General features: G+C 46.2%; 2 protein-coding genes across 3 annotated transcripts in view; one reads left to right on the top strand and one right to left on the bottom strand.

Annotated features, from left to right (window-relative positions):
* Dync2li1 (dynein cytoplasmic 2 light intermediate chain 1) overlaps positions 1-3431 on the top strand; it is a 36797-nt gene extending 33366 nt beyond the window's left edge. For both annotated transcript variants that reach the window (XM_048416236.3, XM_087907297.1), the window contains exon 13: positions 3165-3431. In XM_048416236.3, the coding sequence (XP_048272193.1) occupies positions 3165-3227 (63 nt within the window). In that variant the 3' untranslated portion in view covers positions 3228-3431. The remainder of the gene's footprint in view (positions 1-3164) is intronic.
* Positions 3432-5692: 2261 nt separating this feature from the next.
* Abcg5 (ATP binding cassette subfamily G member 5) lies at positions 5693-27082 on the bottom strand. Its single transcript, XM_048416333.3, has 13 exons — positions 26760-27082; positions 26048-26169; positions 21352-21488; positions 21171-21272; positions 18716-18848; positions 17187-17326; positions 16001-16130; positions 15075-15288; positions 14768-14973; positions 13773-13911; positions 11844-12029; positions 7476-7588; positions 5693-6151 (listed from the first exon to the last, which is right to left on the bottom strand). Exons 1-13 carry the CDS (start codon positions 26900-26902, stop codon positions 5958-5960), a joined length of 1959 nt encoding a protein of 652 aa, XP_048272290.3. The 5' UTR covers positions 26903-27082; the 3' UTR covers positions 5693-5957.
* Positions 27083-27084: the final 2 nt, after the last annotated feature.

The following is a 27084-nucleotide window of genomic DNA, read 5'->3' as shown; positions in this document are numbered from 1 at the left end:
CATCATAGTGTTGTTGCCTGTGAGTGGAGAGCTAGCTCTGCACCTACAAGAGATGGGACTTGATCTTCTCTTGACTCCTTCCCTACCCCCAACACCCATTGTTAGCACCCAGATTATTAGTCTGGAGCAGAAAGTGGCATTCAGAGCCTTGAGCATTTACAGTGAAAGTGGAGCAGAGCACTTTTAGGATGGAGCAGCATGCTCATGACTTCCATTCTGGTCCACCAAAAACGCCCAGCTACTATTGAGGAATCGCCTCCCTTATAAATAGTCCCAGTGAAGTGGTGGGCATCCCTCCACATCTCATCACCACCACATCCTCATCACCACATCCTCATCACCACATCCTCATCACCCACCACATCCTCATCACCACATCCTCATCACCACATCCTCATCACCACATCCTCATCACCACATCCCCATCACCCACCACATCCTCATCACCACATCCTCATCACCCACCACATCCTCATCACCACATCCCCATCACCACATCCTCATCACCCACCACATCTTCATCACCCACCACATCCTCATCACCCACCACATCTTCATCACCCACCACATCCTCATCACCACCACATCCTCATCACCACCACATCCTCATCACCCACCACATCCTCATCACCACCACATCCTCATCACCACCACATCCTCATCACCACCACATCCTCATCACCACCACATCCTCATCACCACCACATCCTCATCACCACCACATCCTCATCATCCACCACATCCTCATCACCACATCCTCATCACCACCACATCCTCATCACCACCACATCCTCATCACCACCACATCCTCATCACCACATCCTCATCACCACATCCTCATCACCACATCCTCATCACCACATCCTCATCACCACATCCTCATCACCACATCCTCATCACCACATCCTCATCACCACATCCTCATCACCACATCCTCATCACCACATCCTCATCACCACATCCTCATCACCACATCCTCATCATCCAGATCCTCATCACCACATCCTCACCACCACATCTCACAATGCCTCATTGGAAGACTCTAATAAAATATTTCTTTAATGATTACTATTCAAAACAAATTTTTTGACAGTCTCATTTGGTAGATCAGACTGGCCTTGAGTGGACAGTTCTGCAACTCACCTCCCTAGAGGAAATGCATGAATATGCCAGTGTGCTAGCTTGGCCTTCGGTTCTTTCTTGGTCTTAGTCCTTTCTGACACAGGCAAGTCCTGTAACCCGTGAAGCCAGCCCACACTGATCAGAGGAAGGGGACCATAGCATTCCTGCAGATGGGGTCTTTCCTTATTAGTACTCTTTTCTCTTATTGCTCAAAGGTCTCTCTATCTGTCAGATCTCACATTAAGTCCTTGAGCTTTAAGTCACTCCTAATTTTAGGGAATCTGAATATGAAAAGTGTTTGTTCCGTCCATCTACCTCTTTTCAATATTTTAAAAGAGGCTTAAAGGGGAATGTGGTCATGGTGACGCATGACTTTATTTTTTTATTTTTTATTTTTGAACTTTCAGTAATTTTTTAATTTTTTTTAAAATAGAAAACAAACTATCTGTTTTTATTTTACACACCAATCCCAGTTTCCACTCCCTTCCCTCCTCCCATTCCCTCCCCCTCCCCCTCCATCCCACTCCCCATCCTCTCCTCAGAAAGGGTACGGCACATTGCTCCAAGGAAGAACCAAGGCCTTCACTATATCCAGGATAAGCAAGGTATCCACCCAAAGAGAATGGGTTCCAAAAAGCCAGATGCATGACTCTAATCCCAGCACTGGGGAGGCTGAGGTCTGCATAGGAGTTATGGGCTAGCCAGGGCAACATAGCAAGACCCTGTCTTTAAAAAAAAAAAAAAAAAAAGGAGTCCAGGGCTGGGGAGGGGAGGTTTAGGTAAATAATTGCTTTCACTTTTAAGGTCTTCTTGCTTAGCCATAGTTACCCAGTTTAAAACAATCTGCTTGCTCCTAGGGCTATAATTTAACTAAGCACACTGACACACTGATCTCATGGTTAGAGAACAATGATGTTACTGTCCTTTGCTGAAGATGCCATTGTAATATTTTTATATCATATTATACAATTGCAGTGTTTCATAAAACCATAGACCATGTGTCTTCAGAGCCTTCAGGGTTCTTAAGAGAGTTGGGGTAGGTAGGGGTGGGCCGGGGGGCAGAGTCTTCATCTTGCTTTGGGCATGGCCAGGTGACCGGCCCCGTTCTTTGTCTGTTGTAAGAAGATTCTATACCACAGCCAGCAAAGGCGTACAAAGCAATGTCCTCACCTGGATCTTGATAAAAAATGACTGACCATTTCCAGTTAAAGACAGAACTTGCAATATCACTTTATTTTTATGAATCTTTTTTGTTGTTTTGAGACAAGGTCTAGCTGTGTAGTCTGACTGGCCTGGAACTCACTGTGTTGGCCAGGCTGACCTCAAACTCGTGGAGAACTCTTTGCCTCCTGGGGTCTTGGAGTAAGGGTGGGTGCCACCACACCCAGTTACCTACTTTTTATTAGTTAAACTTTAATAGCATAAGTGGAAAATAACTGGTAAGTGGGTGGTGTCATTCAGACATGAAGCAAACTGAAGACTTCTTTGCAGTTATCACTATAAAAGCATTCTAAAGTATGCATGCAGCTTTGAAACTCTTCAGCAATGCAGTTTTAATAACTGTGAAAGATAAACTGTACTTTTTATGAACACAGCAGTTGATACTGTTCACAGCTGCTGTGAAGGTTAACAACGTCAGCGTATTTCGCAGAGCAGCCGTTTTTGTTTATCCAGAATAATGACAGACTTTGTACAGTTGCTTCCACAGTACCTGGCACAGAAGCTGCCCCAAGGTGATCCCCTGTGGAGGCTCCTGTCTGTGCTTTCTACCTCTACTGTGAAATTACCATATGTTAAAGATGTGGAGGTCTAGGAAGCAGACAATGGAAGTCCCCAGTCCTCCTCCCACTGTTGCTCTTCTTATGGGGCACATATGTCTACTGTTGCCGCTCTTTTATAGAAAATGAGTATTTAGTACAATCACTCTCAGTAATTAGCAAGAAACCTTGTGAATGACAGACGACATTGTCACTAGCAAGTGCCTACTTGAAATTACGTGTTCTTTTGTCTTTTCCTTAAAGTAATGCCGATGTTTGTTTCAGGAGCTGGAACAGTACAAGAGAAGTTCTTCCAAGACCTGGAAACAAATTGAGCTGGACTCTTGAACCTGGTCCACTATAGTGGTTTACGTCTTCCTTCCCAAGTCCCTTGTGTGGAAACATGTGAAGAAAGTTGAGATATGTAATATAGTAGGGGAAATCAATCTATTTCTTGTTCTGGTACAACTTTGTAAATGTTCTGAAGTCTTTTAGACAGAAAATATTCACTATATGTAATTCTTTTTAAATAAAAGAATTTTCTATCACCTACTTGTAATGTCTAAGAAGTATAAATTTTGTTTGACACGTGTAAGTGTCTGCTCTGGTCTTTTAGAAATGTGAAACAAGGGTGTGTGTGTGTACATGCCATGGTGTGTGTGTGTGTGTATGTGTGTACATGCCATGATGTGTGTACATGCCATGGTGTATGTACATGCCATGGTGGAGAGAGAGAGAGAGAGAGAGAGAGAGAGAGAGAGAGAGAGAGAGAGAGAGAACACACCATGGAATATGTACGGAGGTCAAAGGAAAACTTTCAAGACTCCTCCTTCTACCATTTTGAGTTTTGGGTATTGAACTTGAGGCAGCAGTTTTGGTGGCAGATGCCTTTAACCACTGACCCATTTTGTTGGTCCTGGGTGCCCATGCTGAACACATTCTTTCTAGAATGTGTACTCAGCTGTGGGCGGTAGGAAGGCAGAAAGGAGTTGACAGGGTCATGCTCTCACCTTCAACAGAGAGGACAAGAAGCGCCTGCAGGTGCCTATGTAAAATGTGCACTCCCGGCCCTCACTCCCAGAACTTCCCGACTGTCTAGAATCGACCTTTTTAAAGCAGCAGGCTCCATCCTTCCCTCTCTCCTCCTCACCCAGTGAGACCGGCACATTTATTTTAAATATCACCTTTTAAAGGACAGGCTAGTCTCGGGTGGTAGCTGTCACTAAGCCGGCCAGAACATGAATTGAGAGCATCCAGGATGACTTCCAGGCAGGCACCACATGTGAGAAGCCAGTTCTGGATAGGACAGTCATTATCGCTGGTCGGGAAAGGTATGTATTCTTGTGCCCTGCATGACCCTTCATGTGCTGTGGGCACAGCTTCAGATGAGCACATTACTGGAACAGCTGAGGACATGTGGGTTATTTTGATGACACAGGAATCTGTCAGCTGTTTGTCTTGCATGTGGTCTGACATTTGAGAAGAGTGTTCAGTGAGCTCCTGAGGCATCTCTGTGCTGTGGAGAAAGCCCTCCTGTGGTCAGCATCCTGAAGGCACAAACAGCCCAGGCCACAACGGTTACAGAAGCGGTCATTCTATACATTGATTTTCTTATAGCACTGTTCATTCTGTGACTCAAGACACAAGCTGTCAGGTGTCAAAAGCCACCATAATTACAGGGTGCTATCACGAACATTTGGTAGCTTGAAGTCACGAATGTTGTCAGTTCTCCAAATGTTTCTGAACTAGAATGAAATTCATCCGCATATGAATAATAGAAGCTGCTTTCCTCACTCATGTCTCCAGTAGGTTGAAATCAGCGATCTCAAAAGAGGCTCCTCCCTGTGGGACTGTCTTTGAACTAGTGGAGTAGACTATCAGCCCTAGGACTGTCTACAACTGATGTGACATATATAATCTGTAAGGCATTGTGTAACTGTTACACCATAATCATCAGCATCACAGACTTTTATAAAACTTGACAATACTATGCTGGTAATATACCAATGCCTCAGATCCTTAAATGCAGTTCTTAGCAATAGACTGTCACTGTGGCTTCCTTTCTCCTGCAATGGGAGACATTTCAAGTGCTGTAATTTATCATTCTTTACGAGCTAGGTCACAGTAACAGAACAAGTTCATGCGCGCTCTCTGAGAGCCTCACTCATGGTTACCATGGTGACACTGAGAGAATTAAATTTCAGACTTATTCATAAATTACTTGAGGATCAATGAGAAAGATAATCAGTCACTTAGCAGAGAATCTATTTTTAATAGCCGACACCCATTCTTGCTTCCCTGGAAGTATGCACTGTGGGTGTGTGTTCACCCTTATCAGTGCCCTTCGCTCTCCAACTCAAAAGCATGAGTTCCTGGTGTGTGACCCGCTCTTCTGGGGCCCTTGACTGTAATGGTCATTTGACTATTTTCATATGGACACTACATAGCAGCTCGTCTCTCTGTCACACTCTGTCCAGTAACATTTCATTTTAAAAGGTAAATTATGCTAAAAGTGAAAAATAACAAGCATATCCGTCAGAAGTTTGATCTGATACACAGTGTTCAATGTTCAGCTTCTTCCTGAGGTTTCTTTGCTGTGTATCGGGTGTTCACCAACATCTGTCCAGCAGCTGCCTGATGTGACCAGGTGACCAGCACATGTATGTGTGGCTTTTAAATGGCAGTGGAAGCTGCTAATCCCCTTCTCTAGGAGGCTTGCTCAGGCAAACCCAGAATTTCCTGGATTGCAGTCAGTCAGTAAGTAATCGTACACACTTTTATTTTACCAAATTCTTTATCAAATGTAAACACGATTTTTAAAACGGGCTTTATTTTCTGTATACAGAAAATAAACACATAGTCAAACTAATCTCCCATAGGTTTATGAATTATTATTATTTACATCCTTGGGCCAGTTCAGTCACACTTTCCAAGTCCCACATCTCCCCACAAGCTGGAAAAGCAGGGGACGGTGAGCGGTTTCCATCGCACTTGGGGGCCTGACAGATGCAAGGGTCACAGATGGAATCGTGATGGTTAGCAGATGGCGCTCCTCTGTGGTCCTGGCTGCGATCTTAACTATCTGCTGATGAGGAAGTCCCGGACCTTAAAGACCACTATCCCTAGGATGACAAGCAGTGGGATGAATGCGTACAAGATCAGAAAGTTTGCCGTGAATCTGGACGTAGCACCTGGGCAGGTCTTGTCGATGAAATGGATTCCTTGGGTGATGGAGCACATTGGGTGATTTGTCGTGGAGCTATTGGAGCCGCCTGCCAAGGAGACAGACAGTCAGTCAGCTCTGATGCATTTCATCACAAATCTCTCCCTGATGTTCAGAAAGTGTTCAGCGCTCGAAGTAACCTTCTTAGTGAAAGACACACGATATTTCAGTAAACCCAGAGTTCACAGTGAGATGAAGCAAGAGTGAGTCTGGGGTCCTGGCTTGTTTTGAAGATGGAAAAGTATTTGATTGTCTCTTGAGAATAGATACATCCCCCTGTTCCTGGTTGTTACCTACCAGCAAACACCCTAAAAGTTATTGGTATTGACATGTGAAAATATTTAACCGCTAAACTCTACCATACACTGGGATTTCCAGTGGCCATGGGTACTTGTGGTTCCACTGCCCTGTCTTGGAATTGGAGGTTGACCTTTGTCATTAAAAAAATGGGTTTACCCATCTGTATTCTCTACATAGTTTGGGGAGCAAGATGCCACATTAGCTGGCTTTGGTATGTTCAGTGATATAGGAACTGAGCCTATCTGGAATATACTAGCAATCACATAGACCTGTCTCTTTCTAAGACTATCAAGTGCCCTTAAGCTATTGACTGTTGACAGGAGATTATCTTGACTGGTGAATATTTTTCTTTAAGAAAACAGAGAAAATAGCTTGGGGCTAAAGGGACAGCTCAGAGTAAGAGCATTTGCTGCTTTTGCAGAGGACCTGGGTTCGGTTTCCAGCACCCACAGAGCAGCTGACAACTGTCTGTAACTCCAGTCCCAGGAGATCTGACACCCTCTTCTGGCCTCCACCAGCAACCAAGTACTCATACAGCATGAATACATACAGACAGGTAGGCAAAACAGCAAAACACTCACAGACAAAATAAATAAATCTCTTTAAAAATTGTTTTAAATGAGAGAAAAATTGTGGGCTTTATTTCAAATCAAGGCTTGAAAATTGTATTATGAAGATACAACATTTCTAAGAGTTCAGGGAGATAACCTATTCAGGAAAGTGACTGCCACAAAAACAAGGCCAAGTTCAAGTCACCCACGTAAAACATGAGCATGGTGACACACACTCACACACAATCTCTGCACTGGGGAGGCATGCATCCTTGAGGCTTGCTGGCCAGTCGGTCCAGCCTGATCAGAGAGCCCAGGTCCCAGTGAGAGATTGTTTCAAACAACCGAGAACCAAGTAGGTAGCTGGGAAGGAACAAAACCCAAAACCGAAGAAAATCCAAAGTTGTTTTCTGGCCTTCTCTCTCTCTCTCTCTCTCTCTCTCTCTCTCTCTCTCTCTCTCTCTAGGAGAGTGCTTACTTAGGACAACATGTAAAAATAACACTGTAAAATAGAGTACTTACCGCACGTGAAGTTCAACCCGTAGAATTCATTGACAATAAGAATCTCACAGCAGTATTTTTGAAATGTAAAATAACTCAAGATTTTAAAAGGCAAAGACATTTCTTCTATGTTTCTTAAGAAAAATAAAAAAGAGAAAGAAAATTCAATAGATTCTAGGAAATAGTCTTACTATATGAAAAGAGCAGTCTTTATGTTTTCTAATCTAAATATAATCGTCCACCTCTATTGTAAAAGTGATGCTTACTATGAAGTCTTCAAACAACACTGAAAACTGTGAGTGTATCCCACTATCAGAAATGACTGAAGACATTTTGGTGACAAGATAGAAAATGTGTGTGTTTGTGGAACTCGCACGATGTAGAACCAGGCTCTTCACACTCCTGATGATCTTTACTCTCCCAGATAGAATCCAGTTATTGTTGTCTGCCAGTAAGCATGGTGCTTCATCATTTTAACACCTCCCTGGCAGCTGTTTCAGTAGACTGGATTCATTAGAGACTCTCATGACCCTTGGCTGACTCTCTGTCTATCCCAGCATTACTTATATAAACACACAAGCAGTCATACACCTAGTACATACTACATTAGGTGATGACTGTGACATCTGACTAAGCAGAGACCTGAGGTCCTCAGGGTGGCGGGAGGACCAGACTAGTGTCTAAGAAGGGAGGTTGGAGCCTGCAAACAGAAACTCTTCCTTGGGTCTTGGTTTTAGGGTTTTTGTGTTTTCATTGATTTGGATTTTTTTGTGGGGGAGGGGTGTTTTTTGTTTTTGTTTAGTGTTTGTTGTTTTTCCCTTTTGTGCCTGCCTTTATCCTTGTGGAAGAACATGCTCCTCTCCAGTCTGTCTCAGGAGAAACGTCCTGCCAAGTTTGAATGCCTCTTGGAGCACTATATAGTTTCTATCAGTAAAAATACACCGTGGGACTGCTGGGATAGCTCAGTAGAGCACTTTTTGCTCTTGTGGAGGACCTGGGTTCAATTTCACATCTGTAACTCCAGTTCCAAAGGATCCAACACCCTCTTCTGACCTCTACAGACATAGACACCAGCAAAACATTCATACACATAAATTAAATATATATTAAATAATTTCTCTATGTAAGATTCTAATCCTAGGTGCTTTAGGGATTTTTTTAAAGTATCTTATCCCTGCAGAACTCATAATGTAGTTAGGGACATAGACTATGTATCCTCAATACCACAAAAATACACAGAAGTGAACCGTTGGTGCCAGGAGTGCATAGGTTACCAATACCACATGCTCATTACACCCTTACCATTCTTATTTATTCTCTCACCTATTCCCAGGTAGTCCCCGAGCCCTATGACTTCAGTTACTGGCAGTTTTCCTAGATGGCAGACTGTGGGCTGGAAAGCGTGCTTAGGGACATGGGAAAAACTTACAGAGGAAAGAGGCCACTTCGAGGCAGAAATGGCCTAAGGACAGGCCACCAGTCCCACTGCTGGGGCCCAATAGTTCTCCAAGCTAGAGCAGAGGATGGGAACTGGGAGCCTAGGGAGGTGAGCTTGGAGCCACACCAGAAGCAGAGTATCAGGGTTTCAAAATGAGTTGACTGAGTAACCATGGAAAAGACCAAGTAAAAATCTCATTTTCAAGAAATGAATGTAACACTAACAAAGTAGAATGGACCAGAATAAGGGGAGACTGGCAAAACCAGGAGAGTAGGCTGCAGGAAAAGTTCAAGTATGGGATGGCCAAGACCTGCACAGGGTGGCGGCCACTGGAGGAGGGCTGCCCTTCTGCATGCTGCTGCTCTGAGGTCAGAAGTGCATGCCCTTATGTCCCCTTGTGCACCAGGCTAACCACAAGACATATGCTCCACCTGCACTTATGCTTGATGCCAGAAAGGAAGCCAACATGGCCAGTGCCTGGGCCCTGTGTGGTAACCCACAGAAAGTCATTCATTTATCCACTCAACCCAACAAATGATGTGTTACACACTTGCTTGGCTCTATGTCATGGGCTGGCCCCTGAGGAAGACTGTACTGATGAGTAAGACATGCTACCGCTCTCAAGACTGTGGTCTTAAATACGGAGAAAGGATGCAATACAAGGTGGCCCTTAATGATGGGTGTGTGTGAGGGCGTGCGTGCGTGTGTGTGTGTGTGTGTGTGTGTGTGTGTGTGCGCACGCGCACATGCGTGCATGCATGTATGCAGCTGGGGCAGGAGGCGTGCTTCAGAGAGAGCATCTTCAGCCGTAGGGCCAGAAGGCAGGTTCTGTACAGGTGACAGGGAAGCAGAGCGGAAGGCACAAGACTCCGTCACAGAAGTTTTGGCTTGCTTTCAAGAGGGAGGAGCCATGGGTTGTTTACTGACACATGCCTGTCTGCGCAGCCTTGCTATGTGGAGGTTTTGCCAAGAACATGAGAGTGTTTGCCAGTGATGGCCATGGTATCCCTTTAAAGAGCAATCATCCCCTTTCCACAAAACCAAGTAGTGCCAGACTGACCAGCACACTAAAGATCTGAACATATGAAAAGAGGAGACGTTGTTGACCTGATCCTGAACCTCTGGGCTGACTCGCACTGTTTTCAGAGATGTCACTAACCCACTTCAGCCACAGAGACAAATAGAGTGTAATAGAAAGGCTGTTCTTCATGGATGGAGACAGCTCGCTTTGCTCAGTGGTAGCTCGCCCTAATATGCTCTAGTGTGGACAGCTCATGGCATGATCTCAGTCTGGTCCTCCCATTGACCCCATGACCTGAAGAGGTAGCTTTTTATCTCAAGATTTTATAAATGAGAAAACCAGTTTTGACAGAAAAAAAAGTGACTTGTTCACCGTCACACGGCAGCGAGGCAATAAAGGAGGCTTGCAGCCCTGATCAGCCCTCTCCACGGAGCATGTGCAGTGTGAGCATCCTCCTGGGGGCGAGTCCCGAGCAGCTGTGCCCAAACCTGACTTTCTTACTTGAAAACAAATTCCTCCAATTCTCACATAAATGGAATTACATTTAAATAGATGCTCCTTCTTCTTAATGTTTCTTCCTTGACTTTGTTGTATGTGTATGTGGGAGCTGTGTACATGTATACACATGTATGTGCTTGCTCATGTGTGTGCACCCCTGAGCACATATTGGGAGGCCAGAGGAGGATGTCATGTGTTCTTCTCTGTCTCTCTATTCTATTCCTATGAGACAGGGTCTCCTACTGAATCTGAAGATTGTGATTTGGAGCGGGAGTAGGCTGGTTCCAGCTGTCCTCCTGTCTCTGCATACGCTATCCTAAGTGCTGGGGCTACAGGCCATGCCTAACTTTTATGTGGGTGCAGGGAACCCCAACTCAGGTCCTCATGCTTCATAGCAAGCCCTTTCCCACCAAGCCACCTCACCAAGCCATCATGTCCCCTTGGGCTTGTACTTGACTAACTGGAGCCCACGTGTAGTGTTGCCTGGACAGATTTTACTCTTTAAATTTTTTGACCCTTTTTTGCTACTAAATGTAAGAAGTATGTGTGTTGTATGGGTGTATGTTCTTGGTTACAAAATGATATATAAAGGAAAATTTATAAAATAAAATGTGATAAGGAATTAAATATCACCCAAGGATAGTGTTAACATGTGCGCATGTCCACTAGTCCTCACTCTTTCTGGACTTGTACTCTGTCTATGGTGCTTCCTCATCTAACTAACTTTGACTCCAGAGGACTGTACTTTCCTCTTCTGCTGGCTAGTGGGAGAGCGGACTAGCAGGGCAAGCCCCATCCCCTTTACCAGAGAAGGGGGTTCTAAAGAGATGGCTTAGCAGTCAGGGACACTGGCTGCTCTTGGAGAGGACCTGGATTCAGTTCCCACCACCCACATGGTGGCTCACAACCCTATAGCTCCAGTTTCAGAGGATCCTATGCCCTCTTCTATGCCCTCTTCTGGCCTCAATAGGCTCCAGCACATACATGGCACACATACACACATGCAGACACTCACACAAACACCTCAAATAAAAATAAACGTTTTTAAAATGAGAATTGAGAACTGGAAAACAGCCTCACGTTTACCAGTTAGATAGGAGCTAATGTATACACTGGCTATAAATTGAGCTGTGAGTTTTCTTAGAGAATCTAGATTGGTTTTCTTCTCTTGTTTTATTAGCTTGCTACATGTGCGTCACATCAATAATATGCTTATCTTGTTGTGTCCTGATATCCAATAAAAAGACATCGTATTAACAAACAGTGAGCAGTTCAAGGTCTAAAACAATAAAGTTGACAAGCAGTAGAAACAGCCCCAACTCCAAGGTGATAGATAACTCAGCTCTCTGGGTTTGCTTTATGGAAGCCATTATTAGATGATCCTCGACCACAAACCATGCCAGATTGAATCTTTTGAATCATTTCTCCTTACCTGATAAGTCCAGATCCAATAAGCAGCCCAGAAATGCTCAGCAGAGCCACTATACTGTTGACAATATTGGGGTTTTGAACCATCCCAAGCAGCACGAGAGTTAGAAATTCTCCAATTAAGTGGGGGGCCAAGAGAGCAAGAGAGAAGTACCCAAATCTGGCAACCTCAGGATACAAGCCCAGAGTCCTAGAAAAACACAGGTCTTTAGTTTTCTCTCCACGCACATCACTTAAGAAAAAGACCATACTTGTCTCCTGTGAATAAATCCTTGCTGGCCAGTGGGAGGTGGAATTAGCAGGGCAAGCCCATTCCTCTTTGTCAGTCCTCTTTTGGAACAAAGTCAACATTTGAGCCCCCTTATTACCACGGTTGTTTCCATTGACTTCATCTCAGTGTGAATTGCCTGTTAGAACGTCTTTAGCTCTCGTGGCAAAATATTAAATTGTTTAGACAACAGTCATATGCGCTGGCAGATGTAGGGCTGTTGAACTCTCTGGGTCTCTTCATTAATAACTGTGTTCTACCTGCCATTCCTACCCTAATGCTGAGGGCTCACCCACTGTGCTGCCCCAAACCCATCCCTACTTGGTAGGATTATTGTCGGTGTGAAATCGCTCACAGACTTGTACCCCGTGCATTTCCTTCCCACCCAATCTCACTAGTGTCTTTTATTTTCAGAGCCTTGATTTGACCTTCATGTCCTTGTAACAAGCTAATTTGTTTCTGTGCATATTTCTTGTAAATGTCTTTCAACAATTGTTCTCACCAGCAATAGTGTGTCTTAAACTCTCATTAGGCTTGCAGGTCCATCAGTCCATTTTTAGAGCAAGAAAAAGAACTCCCCCATTTTTTGTCTATGCCCTCCCAGTCAGTCTTGAAGGCTCACTTTCCTCTTGCCCAAATCACCCTGTTTTTGTTTTGTTATTTGTTTGTTTTTGTTTTTTGAGACAGTTTTTCTGTTGTAGCCTTGGCTATCCTGGAACTCACTCTATACGAGGCTGGCCTCGAACTCACAGAGATCCTCCTGCCTCTGCCTCCTGTGTGCTGGGATTAACCACGGGGCTGTGCTACCACCGCCCAGTTCACCATATTTTTTAATTATGTGAATTTTTTCTCAATTCATAGCCTTGTGGTTTTTAAAAACATTCTGTCGCCTTTGATAATTTTTATCATATGAGGACAAGGATCATCCCTTCCACTCTAATTTTTCCTCCGCACTGTCTTTTGGCTTTCTTGATAAGCCATCCACAGAAATGTCTCTAAACCTCAATCACATGCTGTGCCTTACCCTTGGTAGTGCTCAGAATCTTCCATTTCCAAGAACATACTGAAGTTTTCAAGTATGGCCTTCTGCCCCACGTCCCCAGCCCTCTCTGACTTGCCCACTTCTGCACCGTTCTCCTCAGAGCCCTGCTCACTGCAGGATCAGAAGGGAGCGCAGCATATTGCTTTACCAGTTGGACCTGCTCTTCTATTCCGCCACTGGAAGTTAGCGGATTTGAGATCCACTAAAGCTTTCTCTTTACATCTTGGGGCCCACTGGCAAGTCCATCATAAATCTCTAAGTTATTTCCTCTCTCAGTTTCCCAATTTCATTCTCTTCTCCATTCTCAGGAAGAAAACTCAGCTCCCATTCCAGGTCTGTAAGCAAAACTTCAAGCTGCTGGGGCTGCTGTAGCCTAGGAAGGCGACCTGGGTCCTGTCCCCGTGTCCTTGTGAGAACTCTTCTCTAGCCCAGACCCTCAGACCATGGGACTTGTTCCCTGGCACAAGTCTCGCTGGCCTGCTCTTGGGTCCCATGCAGTACTCAGTGGGGTTCTTTGTAACAAAATACAGGCCTTGAAAGAAGATCATTGCACTAGACATGGATGGAGCTGTCTTTCCATGTGTCCCAGCAGCCCTCCATGGTGCCCCTGAACACCACCTTACCAGTAGCACACACTGCTGAAAATCAGAGTGGCAACAATGCTGAAGGGGAGCGCGTGCAGTACGTAGGCCAGCAGCATCTGCCACTTCTGGTACAGGCCATCCTGACTTTCCTGGTCACTGACAGCTCGCAGCATGGGAACTGGCATAGAAAACATGTTCCAAAAACAGTCAGTTACCACACTACTGAGGGAGGAAAGGCCACCCACGCTAACTTGAGGTCTAGCGGGGCTGGGTCAAGAAGGCAGCCAGGCAGGCTTCACAATCATGGGATAATAAACCCTCCCACCTCAAAATTCTCATATTACCTAGGGGCCAGTGCAGTAGCAAAGACCCCACACTTTACTTTCTTCTCTGGAAAGTAATAAAGCAGAGAGGGGCACGAGTGGGTGACTTGAGGCCCTGTGTCCTCCCGGGCAGGATATCGGTTCCCATAGCAACCTGCATTCAACATTGGTTCCCAGAGGCCAGAAAAGCCTGGGAAAGATGGAGACTTCTCACTGCCCCTTGGGCCCGCCTAGGACCGGCTTTCCAAACGCTGTTCTTCCCTCTTCCCTGTGGCTGATACTCCATTTCGGAAATTTCTCCAAGCCTATTTTCCTGAAGCAAACTGCAGTACCAGGCAGTCCAGTGCTGCTTCAGGGTCCCCACTGGGTTTAAAAACTAGGTGCTGGCTCTTCCAAAATAGAATCATGCTTGGTAGCTTGGATCACACGAACTGAACATCCTAGGATGTGAACTTCTGCAAAGCTCGTTCCAAACTCTACACCATCAATGCTGCATCACTTTGATATTTTCTGGGTGCGCCGACCCTCAGGGGTGCCCACTTGATGAGCTACTTGCCTTAAAGTGATCCTACTGTTAATTACCTTTCCCTGGGGAATTCGGGGGTGGGGCAAGTTTTAGCTTAGAGAAATACCTTTATAATGGTGAGCTTTTGGAAGGTAACAGCTGGAGCAGATGAATTGGGGGGAGAGAGATGTACCTCCCATACTTACAAAGATTCACAGCGTTGAGCATGCCAGTATATGGGGTGGATCCTACAAGCTGGTACAGCAGCCCCACACGGTCCTGGACAGCACCCTTTAGTACATCATTCTGGACCCCGAGAAGGTAGAAAATGAGGAACAGACCCATGATCAGATTCTGAACGAGACGCATAATCACCGCCTGCTTGTTTCTCATTAAGTTTCTTGTTACTCGCCTGAAAATCAAATGAGCTGGTTTTAGTTCCTTTTTCTTCATTATTGGTAAATGTCTATAAAGACCTAAAATGGACCTTGGCTATATTTCCCAGGCTCTTACCTCAAGAGGACACCCAGCTTACAGAACATTCCGGGAGGATCTTTCGTTTTGAAAGGAATCATGGGTAAGGTTTTCAGGTGTTTCGTTCTTTCAATATTCTCCAGGATTTTGTGACAGATTGCCGATTCTTTGAAGGCAGATTCGAGCATCTGGACTCGCTTGTAGGTTTCTATTTCTCGTTCTCTGCTCTGGGTATCCACTGACGTCAAGTCCACTAAAAGTTTTCCCCAAAAGATATGACCCATGTGTTTCTAAATACACACACACACACACACACACACACACACACACACCACATGCACACGTACACACACACACACACACATACACATGTGCACACACACACACACACACATGCACGCGTGCCCTCACTGAATGGATCCCAATACCTGACTCATCAATTGTTCTGTTCCTATCCCTGCAGAGAAGCTCCTATCTTCATGATCACCTGCTGCATTAGAATGTCTACAGCTACCCAGAGAGGCAATGCGAATCCCGTAACAACTGCCTGGGAGAATTCAGAAACTCAACTTTGTCAGAGTCTGAGAGAGAAGTCCCATTTTATTCTCTCGTAAATAACTGGGGTCAAGTTAATTGACTTGCCAAATTAGCTCCTTGAAAAATACAGACATCAAAATAAAAAAAGCAAAAGCAAAAATAAAAACCTGGAAGGGTCAGTATCATGGAAATCAAAGATAAGGAAGATTTAGGGCTGGAGAAATGGTTCAACAGGTAAAGGTGCTTGCCACCAAGTCTAATGACCTGACTTTGATCCCTAGGACCCACATGGTGGAAGGAGAGACCTGACTTTTTCAGGGCCATCCTCTGACCTTCACATGTAGACCACAGCACACACAGAAATACATAATTAAAACCTAAAAATGACTTTTAAACAGCCATGCTGGCAAACATTAAAAAAAACTTACTGTAGAAGTCAAAGGGGTTGGAATGCTCAGGACAAGGGTAACCACAGTTATTGAAGAAATCAAGCATTTCCTCCGGCGTGCCACAGAACACCAACTCTCCGTAAGTCAAGATGGCAATTTTGTCGAAGTGCTAATCGGACAGCAGACGGGGTTAGTGTGTGCTCGGGAAACCATGTCCTTAAGGGAAATACACTTCCAAGCAGACAGTTAGTCCTCTGTTACCCTGCCCTGCATCTGTATTTGTGTGTGTGTGTGGGGGGGGGGGGGGGTGTGTCCACTGGAGACAAGGGAAGACATCCCTCTGGTTCCCAGTGTGGGTTACCTCTGTGCATGGTGAGTATTGCTCTATGGTGCTGGGCCCAGCATCACATTTGGGCAGAGAAAAACCACTGAGAGTTACCTTGAGCAACCAGAGGTGTTATGTGTGTTGGCTGTGTTTGAAATATTAGATCCTCGTCTATAGGAAACCAACAAATCGTGGAGTTTCTTTTGCATATAAAATCTATGATTTTTGTGACAAAATAGAGCTTTGATAGCTGAATGGGCTGTGATGCCAGCCACATCACATTGCCAGGCAGGTCTCTCTCTCTCTCTCTCTTTCTCTCTCTCTCTCTCTCTCTCTGTGTGTGTGTGTGTGTGTGTGTGTGTGTGTGTGTGTCTTCCTCAATTGTTCTCTTTACTTTTGAGGCAGCATCTCTCACTGAACCTGGCACTCATGGACTCAGCTAGACTGGCTGGCCAGCAAGCCCCAGAGATCCTCTTGTTTCTGCCTCCCCAGCACTGTGATTACAGGCATGTGCTTTTCTGCCCAGCTTTTATGGGCATGGGAAATCCAAACTCATAAAGAAGCATGTTACCAACGGAGTCATCTTCCTCAAGCTGCTACTGACAGTGTTTTACCAACAGTGTGATATTGGCTCCATTTTGAGTCATTTCTAAGTTATATTCTTTTCTTCCATTCAGTGTATGTGTGGATCCCTGGCATCAGGATCGCCTTGTGGACTAAATGATTGTGGACCAAATGAGCTAGTATATAGAAAAGGCTCAGCGTGCACTAGGTAAACCGGGCTCCTCGCTTTTTCAATCACTGGTCCATGCTTATTACCCTGCCCTGTCATTCCTGGTTCAAGACACCATACCTACTTCTCTTGAGTTGAGCAGTACGAGAAACGGGCCATCCCCTTACTTGGAAGAGCTCAGAGCGAGGCTGGTGGATGGTGACGATCACAATGCGGTCCTTTCGAGCCAGCTCAGCTAGGAGGAGGACAATCTGATTCGCAGTCATGCAGTCCAGTCCTGTGGTTGGCTCATCAAACATCATGACCTCTGCCGGCAAAGAAAGGTCAGACGTCTGAACTACTGCCCAGCATGCTCTGTACTCAAAACTCAATATTCTGAGCCTTCCATGGAGCTGCTGCGCCAAACTGTAGCTGCCTGGAAATGGGCTTTCAGCCTGAGCCCAGGAGATAGACCCTGACCTGGGAGGGCCTAGTTCTCAGCTCTGGAGCACACCTGGAGACAGGACAGTGAACAGATCAGGCCTTTTTGTACTCTGGACTACTTGGGCTCCATGCAGGGGATACTAGCAGAAAACAGGGCTAGCAGGCAGCCTTTGGGGAGGCTAAATAGAATAGCTAACAATTATCTAGCCCAGTCTTATTTTCTATCAGGACACGTTCCAGGACTAATGGGGACTGTGCTCAGCAGAAGAGTAAATGAAACAGCGTCTGAGGTGGGGGGCGGATGGGCAGGCATTGGTCGGGTTCTTCAGAAGTTTAACTGTAGCTTACGTCTACCCAGAAAGTGACAAGGGCCCCTTAGCATCTTGTGACCAAGCATCAATTAGAAGAGCTTGTTCTACCATGGGGTGAAGAAAGAGTTCAGGTGCAAAATGCCTCCACCCGGGTACATATACGTGGTGAGGTCTGTCAGGTTGGAAGAATAACCAAACCAGGTAGAAGGAAACAGGGGGCTGGCTGCCTCCTTTTGTAGTGCCTTCCCCATGGAGTATACACCGTGCCAACTCATAAACACTTGCCCATGGCATAAACACTCCTAGTAATACCAGAACTCACTGGCCTTCCCTACAGGGCACAATGGAGCTGCCCTCATAAGTTAGGGTAGACAAGGTGGGCCTCATAATCATGGAAGGTTCTGGAGCACACCTGGGGACAGGATAACACAAATGGGGTACTCTTAGGAGATGGTCAATGCAAATGGTCCTTGTCATAGTAACCCCATATAACCCTATGGGTAAGTAAAACATGGTATAGGCTGAAGATGCATTTGATCCACCTAACCTACTGAGCACCAGAGCTTGGTAACACAGCACACTGTAGGACCAGTTGTTTCCCCCGCAAGGTCAATCAGGAGTGTGGCTCACTGAGATGCTACCATTTCTCATTAGTCTGAGAAAAGATTAAAATTCAAAGTACTGTCGAGTGTGAATCACATTCACCTCACGGTGGGGGTAAACTGTGATAAGCTGAGGACTGTCCTCCCAAATGAGAGACTCTCATCAGGAAATAAACTACATAGCAGTTCCCAAATCTAGGGTCTCTGGTTTGGGAAACGTCAGAGATTTCAATCCTGCTCAAACTTTTTCTCACTGGCGACTGTGAAGAAAGCCCTCAAACATGTAGAGGATAAGGAGGCACCTCAGGCACATGGAGGATACCCTGGGAGCATCTGGTAGCAGGTCTGTGTCCCACTTACTAGGGTCCTGAAGGAGCTGGGCTGCAATGGAGACTCGGCGCCGCTCGCCACTGGAAATTCCCCCAAAATTATAATTGCCAATTATTTGGTCTGCCACATGGCTCAGACTCAGCTCTTCCATGACCGCCTCCACCTGTAAGAGAGAAAAGTCCAGGCCTGCCACCTGTAACTATGGCTGATACTTCACTTTATGGGCAGGCGACGGCCCAGGATGGATAATGCTTCTCTTCGAGCGTGAGGGTCACTTTCAGACTCATCAAACCCTGGGAAGAGAAGTCCATACCAGTAAAATCCACCTTGGTTTAATGGATAATACATAAGCCAGATTTAAATAAGTGTTTTTAAGTTCCTGGAGAGACAAAATATTTATTCTTGCATCAAAAAAATCTCAAAGGCATAATTATGATATAGATTATGTTAAGTGTTTGAGTTTTGAAATTTTATTATCATAAATATTTTCTGTGCTTTAAAAAAAATCCAATTTGGTTTGAAGTGGCCCCCGTTTCTTTTTTGTGACCCTAGTAAGTCCTAGAGATCCAAGTGACCAATCATGGTGCGGTTTTACATCAAAGGAATATAATCCAGCTTCCAAAAGTAATTAAAAGCCACTCCAATCTTTACTCAGATCTGCTTGAGAAACTTCAAAGGATGCCTAGCATGTCCGCAGCTCCCCCTCCACTCCTCCGATTCCCTCACTGGCCCTCCTCATTCTGCTTACACCTATAGCTCCTTGTATCTCTGCCTTCCACACCAGCAACATATAAACACAAACCTCACTGGCGTTCTAAGAAGGCTGGCCTTTCTCCCTTGTCCCTTCCTGGGCTTATTGCAGCCCCCAGAGACCTTTGGAAGAACCTCTACTTCCACCGCTCCCCTTTCTTGATCCCCCAGTCTGCAGACAGCCCCGGGGAAAGCATAGAGGAGGCTGAAACAGTATAGTAGAGAGTTTGCTCCCAGTCATCTTTAGCGAGATTCTGCCCCTTTCAAAATTAAAAAAAAAAAAAAGGAAGAAAGAAAGAAAAGAAACAAGCACATTGCTTTGGAAAAATAACCACAATGCAGCTACAGGAAAAGAGGTGACTTTGGAGGGAGAGCCAGAGGGGAGAGGGTAGTCACCAGCAGAAATGGAGCCCTGGCCTATAGAAGATACAAAGGGGAAGTGAGGCAAAGAAGTCTCCTCTCGGAATCAGGTCAAAAGGTCCTAGAACCGAGCTTTGCTTGACAATGTGGGTGCCATGAATCCAACCTCGGTCCTCTGGAAGAACAGCCAGTGCTATTAACCACAGAGCCATCTCTCCAGCTCCCTTCTTTAAAAAATAAATAAATTATATGGGATTTAAATTTTTAAAAAATACTAAAGCAATAGGAGACCCACCTTTTCCTGAATGGAGATAGAAGAGGAGACGGGATGGGGGGTGTGGGAATGAAGAAGAGGGCCTGGGAGGAGAGGATGGAGGGAGAGGCTGTGGCTGGCATGTAAAATAAATAGATGCATAAAAAATACTGAAGCAGGCAGAGAGCGAGCTGCGGGCGGCGGGGGGTGGGGTGGGGAGGGAGAGTGTGGCTTGTTTCTTTCTCTGTCACTTGGTTAGGACCACCAAGCCACATGAGCATGTTTTTGCACACCTATCTCTCAGGAGAATACAGATGTCTTTTTCAGACTCCAGAGTGTTTCATACAGTCTGATGGGGTTAGAAGGCATAGGTGTATCAGTATCAGGAGGAAGATAAAGCCCCCACCCTGGCCGATATCAGACAGATGTGAGATACTGTGTTTGAGCAAGCCTGATGAAGGCCAGCCAGAGGTGAGACCAGAGAATAATTTAGAGAAACAGGACTCTAGGGGAAAAGACAGATGAGGGGTCTCCGTGAGGAGTGGGTTCCTCTAGAATTAGAGACCACCTCCCAGAGTTGTCAGGATTCTCAAGTGAAAGCAGCCTGCTCTGTCTCCAAGGGTCTGGTAACAAGCCTACTTCCTAGGAAGCTGTCTTTTGGAGTGACAGCCTTACCTGTCCTTATTCCCTGGGGAGTTCCCAGGCCTTCACAGTCCAGACAGAACTAAGCAAACTGGGTACATTTAACAAACATACTGGAGTGAGGATTCCGTTGTTTCTTTCTTCATGAAGGAAACTTAGTCTACTTTTCATAAGGTTCCTTCAAGATGAGATGGCCCACCGGTTAAGGACAGTAGTCACCATGCCTGACTACCTGAATTCGATTCCCTGAAGCCACGTGATGGAAGGACAGATCCCAGGGGCATCATAACAAACCAGGCTTAGGTTGGACTGGTCACATTTCAGGTGTTCATACAGCTCGTGTAACTGCCACTTAGGGCAGAGGTGGAGCAGAATAAGAAAAGATGAAAATGGGCGGGCCGGGAGTTGGCAGGAGAGGGGCTTCTGAGGCACCAGGCCTTGTTCCTTGGGAAGTGGCCTTCACTGTCAGTTTTACTATACCTTCTTGTTGTAGAAGTCCGAAGAGCTACGGCGGCGGAGGGCCAGCATCGCTGTGTAGCGCAGCGTCTCGCGCACGGTGAGACTGCTCAGAAAGACATCGCTCTGCAGGAAAGGGGACATCAGAGTCGCTGGAGCCCCGGAAGTGGGGGCGAGGGGTGGGGCGGGCCGGGGTCGCACCCACCTGCAGGACGTAAGAGAAACAGTCTTGGAACTGGTCCCTGCGCAACCTGCGGCCGTTCACAAACACCTCTCCTTCCAGGGTCCCAGTGCGCCGCAGCCTCCCGGAGATGGCGTCCAGCAGGGTGGTTTTCCCTGAACCTGAGGGAGACAAAAGAAAGCCCTGGGGGAGCCTCCGCGTGAGAATGGGGACATTTCTCCAGACCCTTTGTGCCTCTCGATGTAACTCTGGCTGCACCTCTCCAAGGTGCCCTGGGAAAAGCGCCTGAGTGAAGGGGGGCAAGCCTAGCAACATGCCAAACACCATGTGCAAGTGTCTTCTGGATTTGGCGACAAGAAAGTAGCTCTCTAGCTGGGCAGTTGGTGGCATAGCCCTTTAATCCCAGGGATCTCTGTGAGTTTGAGACCAGTCTGGTCTACAAAAGCTAGCTCCAGGACAGGCTCCAAAGCTACAGAGAAACCCTGTCTCAACCCCCCACCCCCACCCCAGAAAAAAGAAAGTAGCTGTCTTGCCCTTAGTAGGATTGGAACCCGCGTCTGAAGGTGCTTTCATTTGCTCTTTCTATAAGATGGCTCAGTCAGTAAAGGGATTTGCAACCAAGCCCAAGGACCTGAGTTCAGTCCCAGAGGTGCATGGTAGAAGCAGAGACCAAATTACCAAAAGTTGTCCTCTGGCGTCCACATGCATGCCATGGTAAGCATTTGCCTGTACATGTACACACATGCATAAATAAATGTGGAGAAAACATCTTGGGGGTAAGAAAATACAAGTTCAAAATAATAGTGTCAAAAAAACAAAAACAAAAATAAAAAGGAGGAGAAGAAAGGAAGGAAGGAAAGAAGAAAAAAGAAAAGAAGAGAAGAGAAGAGAAAAAAGAAAAAAAGAAAAGAGAAATACAGGATCAGAATAGGAAAGCCAGGTTACTTAAATTAGCCCCTGGTACCTAACTTTCTTTTTGTGGTCCCTACAGTGCTGCCTGATTCTAGATGACATTGCCAGAGCCTTCTGACCTTTGGTCTGAGGCCCCAAAATGTAGACCCTCAAAATTACTGAATGTAACTCTGCTTTTCAACAAGCTCTTGAGTATTGAGAGACTGAGGTACATTGAAGGCCTTTGGGGAAAACAAATTGACCTCAGCCTGCACCAAGAGCCTTGGCCATAGCCAGCCAGTTGCTACCAAGAACATCTCTGCAGAGTTCTAGCCTGGTACTTGAGGTGACAGAGGAGCTCACACGGATACAATATCTTCTGTTTAGGAACTTTGTGGAAGCCGCTTTTATCATGAGGGGTCCAAAGATACGCTCCTGTGGCGGTCATCATCTGTCCTAGTCATGGCTGACCAAAGCAGGATTGCATGCATGTTCAGGCATAGTGGGGTAGAAAGGAGAACATCACATCCTTTAAGAGGAACGTCGCTTTCGGATGCCATCGCTCTAATGTAAACCCTATGACTGTTGATAACGTGCTGTTTGTACACTTCAGTGTGCATGAGACATGCTCCGCTGCCTTTCTGCCCACGCGTATTGTGGGGTCTGTTTGCAATTGTTTTCTCCTGGCATTGAAAGACTAGTTCGCGTGGAGAAACTCATGGGTTGTCGCCTCCCCACCCATATTTATGGATGCTAGCTCAACGGCTTCGCTAGTTGCAAGGTCTTATTATCACAGTCAGGGTAAACTGTCGGAAACTAAAGGGTAGGAATAAAACCATTTTCTTGTATTAAAAGAAAAAAATGAACCCTGGGCTAGGGAAACGGCTCAGTTGTAGAACACTTGGTCCAACCTCCTGTAGCGTACACACATACACACACACACACACACACACACACACACACACACAGAGGAAAAGGGGAGGCGGAGGAAGTGGAGGAGAAAGAGAAGGAGAAGGAGTGACCTTCATGAGTTGTTGGGATTATGCCCTGACTCCCCAAACACGATCCCTGCCTTCCTGTGTTATTTCTCTAACCAGAGCAATAAAGACCTCTTATGTGGTTCCTGCAGCAGTGTTTTGCTCTGCCTCCTGTCCTTTCTTTCCGTCTGTCCCTGTAGCTGTTCACAGCCACTAGCAAGACTGCTGCTTCTGAGCTTCACATGGCGATCCTCGGGGTTCTCCCCTCAACTTTCTCTTCCCTCCAGTTCTCATTAACCGTTAAGTACTAACTTACAACACAGTGTAGCAGGATGCCATTCTGGAGGCAGATTCTTAGTCTCTCACACACACAAGTCTCCAGGTGACTGAAATGGTATTAGGAAGTGTATTGGAAGCAGACAAGGGGTCAGTGTGCTTAGAACAGAGGTTGAGGGTCAGGGAGATGGGTTGCTTAGAAAACTGCTCACTGTAACACGGTGAGACATGCTTGTAATCCAGCCTCGATGCATCAGTAAGTCCCAGGCAAAAGTGAGAGAGAGGCCTTGTCTCAGAAAACAATATGGGAAGCCAGGCATGGTAGCACATAACTTTAAGCCCAGAGCTCGGGAGACAGAGACAGGCAGATCTCTGTGGATTTGAGAGCAGCCTGGTCTACAAAGCAAGTTCCAGGCCAGCCAGGGTGACATAGTGAGACCCCTGTCTCTACATACACAAGATAGAAGACACCCAAAGCTGGTTGCTGGCCTTCACAAACACATGTACCTGCACATACATACACAAAGTAATTTAATTAATTAACTAATTAAAATATAAAAGACCCCGGAGAGATCCCATAACTCTTCCATTATGTGAACAGCCAGAAGTAACTGCTCATGAAGAAGTCAGCTGTCGTGAGTGGGATACGAAATGTCATTCTCCTAGGCTCTTCTATCCCCAGCTGTCAGTGCTTTGGGGGAGGTTCTGGAAACTTTAGAAGGTGGAGACTAGTTGGGAGAAGTGGGTAATTGGGGGTGCTCCTTGGGTATGTCTTGTCACGGCTCTTCCCTGCATCCTCCCTCTGCTTCCTCTCCATCATGGTATAAGCTGTTCTACCATGATGGACTGAACCCTCAGAAATCATGAACCAAAATAAATCTCTTGTCATTTAAGTCATTTCTGCCAGGTGTTTTTGCCAAACAGCTAATACTACGTCCCTCAGCGCAAATCAGACCTCTAGGTCCTTGTGTGTCAGCCTCTTGAGGTGTGAAGAATACACACTGTTGCTCATAAGCCATGCTGCACATGATATATATTTGGTTTTTTGAGACAGGGTTTCTCTGTGTAGCCCTGGCTGTACTGGCAGACCCGGCTGGCCTTGAACTCACAGAGATCCCCCTGCCTCTGTCTCCCGAGTGCTAAGATTAAAGGCTCATACCACTACCACCCAGTATATGATATTTTTTACAGTATTCCAATTAGACTGAGACAGTCAGTGAATTCATTTTCATTTAATCCACATCATATTATTTTATTTTATCTTAATCAATTGCTGTACAGTTGTGCTTTATGGATGGGTTCGACTTGAGGCTGGACATCTTAATCCATTTTGTATTACTGTAGGAAAATGCCTGAGTTGAGACAGCTGAGGCTGAGCGATGTGTAGAAATGTGTGTGTGTGTGTGTGTGTGTGTGTGTGTGTGTGTGGTGTACCCACAGTCTTGGAGACTTAGAGTCAAAACAGGATAGTCTCATCTGTTCATCTCCAGGGACCGACTTCCGGCTACACCACATAGTAAATGGCACCATCTCTTCAGAGGGTTACACCCCAGGGCCTGCCTACCAGGTCTGTCCTCATCCCACAGTGGGGGACAAGCCTGTGTTTCAGAGCTTTGGGAGACTCCCTCAGCTGTGTCCCAATGGTGCCACACCTGACTCTCACCCCAGACTTAACACCTCCTGTTTCTAGGAAAGAGCATGGTGAGTGGGCAGTGGGTTAAATGCCAACGATTTGCAACCTGTTTCTCAATCAAGAGGGTCTTATGGAACTAATGTGTCGGAATCTTTAAATTAATATATGCAGAACGACCCCTTGTCGTGAACTCCGAGCCCCTCTTCTGGGCCAGTGTACGCCCTCCCCAGGGGCTGGAAGTCTGAGGATTACAACTATAGGCTTTGTAATGAAAGGAGAGGAAATGCCTCCCAAGATAATGACTTACTGATGCAGGAACACAAAAACAAACATGGAAGCCACATCCAAAGAGTAAACTTTCCACTGAGAAGAAGAGAAGGGCATGGGGAATACACACAGGTGGTCCCAGTCCTTAGGAATGTGGCTCAGAACAAAACAAAACATAAAAAAAAAACTAAAAACATAGTATACTGATAAGACTTGATGTTATTCTCTCTGTGTCTGATAATCAGCCTTGTAAAACAGGGCAGCGGGATCAAGAATATGAGTTAAATTCTGCCTGCTGTACACCTTGACAAGAACTTTCCAGAAGTGGAAATACCAATTGAAAATAGAGCTGGGGCTGGGGCTTGGTGGTAGATGGCTTACTTAGCATGCCCAAGGCTCTGGATTTGATCCCCAGCAGCACCACCAACCAATCTAACAAGCAAGCAAGCTACTTATGTTAGGCAGGACTTTCCATTCCTCCAAGGGACTTTTCTCAAGGCTTCACTTTGGTCCCAGGGCCCATTCACAGACGTGCTGTTAGATTTCATTCCTGCAGCGCCAAATGCATGGCCTACTTTCTACAGACTTCAGATCATTTCTTCAACACAGCGCTTAAACCAAGCCACGGCCTCCCTGGAGTCCTCCCTGGAAGTGGACGCGCCCTCCAGCTGCTTACCTGAGCTGCCTAGAATGCACATCATCTGTCCACTCTCGATGTACAAGGAGATGTCTTTGAGAATTTGCCTGTCCCACCGCTGCTGGAAAGATTTGATGTTCCACCAGGGCCCAACGCGGTTGCTTTAAAGTAAATTCCATAAGGGCAAGAGCAGTGTAAGGCCCCGGGAAGGCCAGGCCCCTGTTTCCCAGCCCAGAACCCAACTCTAGCCCATCCCAGTACCCCAGTTGCTCCTGAACAATTTGACAGCTTTATTTCAGTTCCTATGCCCCGCTATTCAGTCCTTGAAAGTCTTGTGACTATCAGTTGGCCACCACCCAAGGAACGTGTCTCCCAATAGCTTCCCTGAATACTGGGTCTCTCCATCTGGCTGCGGGCTGGTAACCTGCACTATGTTTATTCTTGAGGTGAATCCTTCTTTCCTTCAACAGACTTCCTTCCACCTTGTGCCCCCAGTACCCCTACTTGTCCTCTCTATCTATGCAGGACAGGTGGTGGACAAGCCAAGAAAGGGGTGTGAATAATAGAAATTGGTGCAAAGCAAATGGGCAGGGGAAGAGCTACTCACTCACTGCCGGCTGGCAGCCTTGCCTACTTCCACCCGGATCTGCCAAACAGGCAGCCCAAAGCCCCCCGGCCCATCCACCCACTTGGTGGGAAAAGGTGGCAGAGAGAGTGGGAAGCCAAGCTTTCTGCTATGGGGTACCCTTACCTGATGCTGAAGGAGACATGGGAGACACATAAACTGTGCTGAGCCTTCGAGCCAGTAATAGATCCCTCCTCCAAGGAGCTCTGAGAACTTCTGTTGTGAGGCCCTCCGGCACTCTCCGGTCTCAGAAAGGGCATTTCACTCATGGCCAGTGGGAAGCAAATGCAAGTGAATTTTCCAGTGGCCTGTCGCTTTCCAGAGTAGCTTCAACTGAGGAACCAGTGGGAGTGTCCTGTCTGATCTTACCTAGCCCTGGAGTCCCTCGTGAGACAGCAGGACACCGATTTGGCCACCCATGCCATTATCTGATGTACCTTTAGCCAGAGTG

This window comes from Myodes glareolus, chromosome 6, assembly GCF_982192425.1.
Source record: "Myodes glareolus chromosome 6, mMyoGla1.1, whole genome shotgun sequence".
NCBI classification, from domain to species: Eukaryota; Metazoa; Chordata; class Mammalia; order Rodentia; family Cricetidae; genus Myodes; species Myodes glareolus.
This window is presented reverse-complemented; position numbering and strand designations above follow the sequence as displayed.

Excerpts from the sequence above, each read along its gene's own strand:
- Abcg5 (XM_048416333.3), bottom strand. The coding sequence starts at position 26,902 with ATGAGTGAAATGCCCTTTCTGAGACCGGAGAGTGCCGGAGGGCCTCAC. Across the intron at positions 21,489-26,047 it reads GTGCATTCTAGGCAGCTCAG|GTTCAGGGAAAACCACCCTG; the intron begins GTAAGCAGCTGG and ends TGTCTCCCTCAG. Across the intron at positions 18,849-21,170 it reads CGGACTTCTACAACAAGAAG|GTGGAGGCGGTCATGGAAGA; the intron begins GTATAGTAAAAC and ends TCTCTCTTACAG.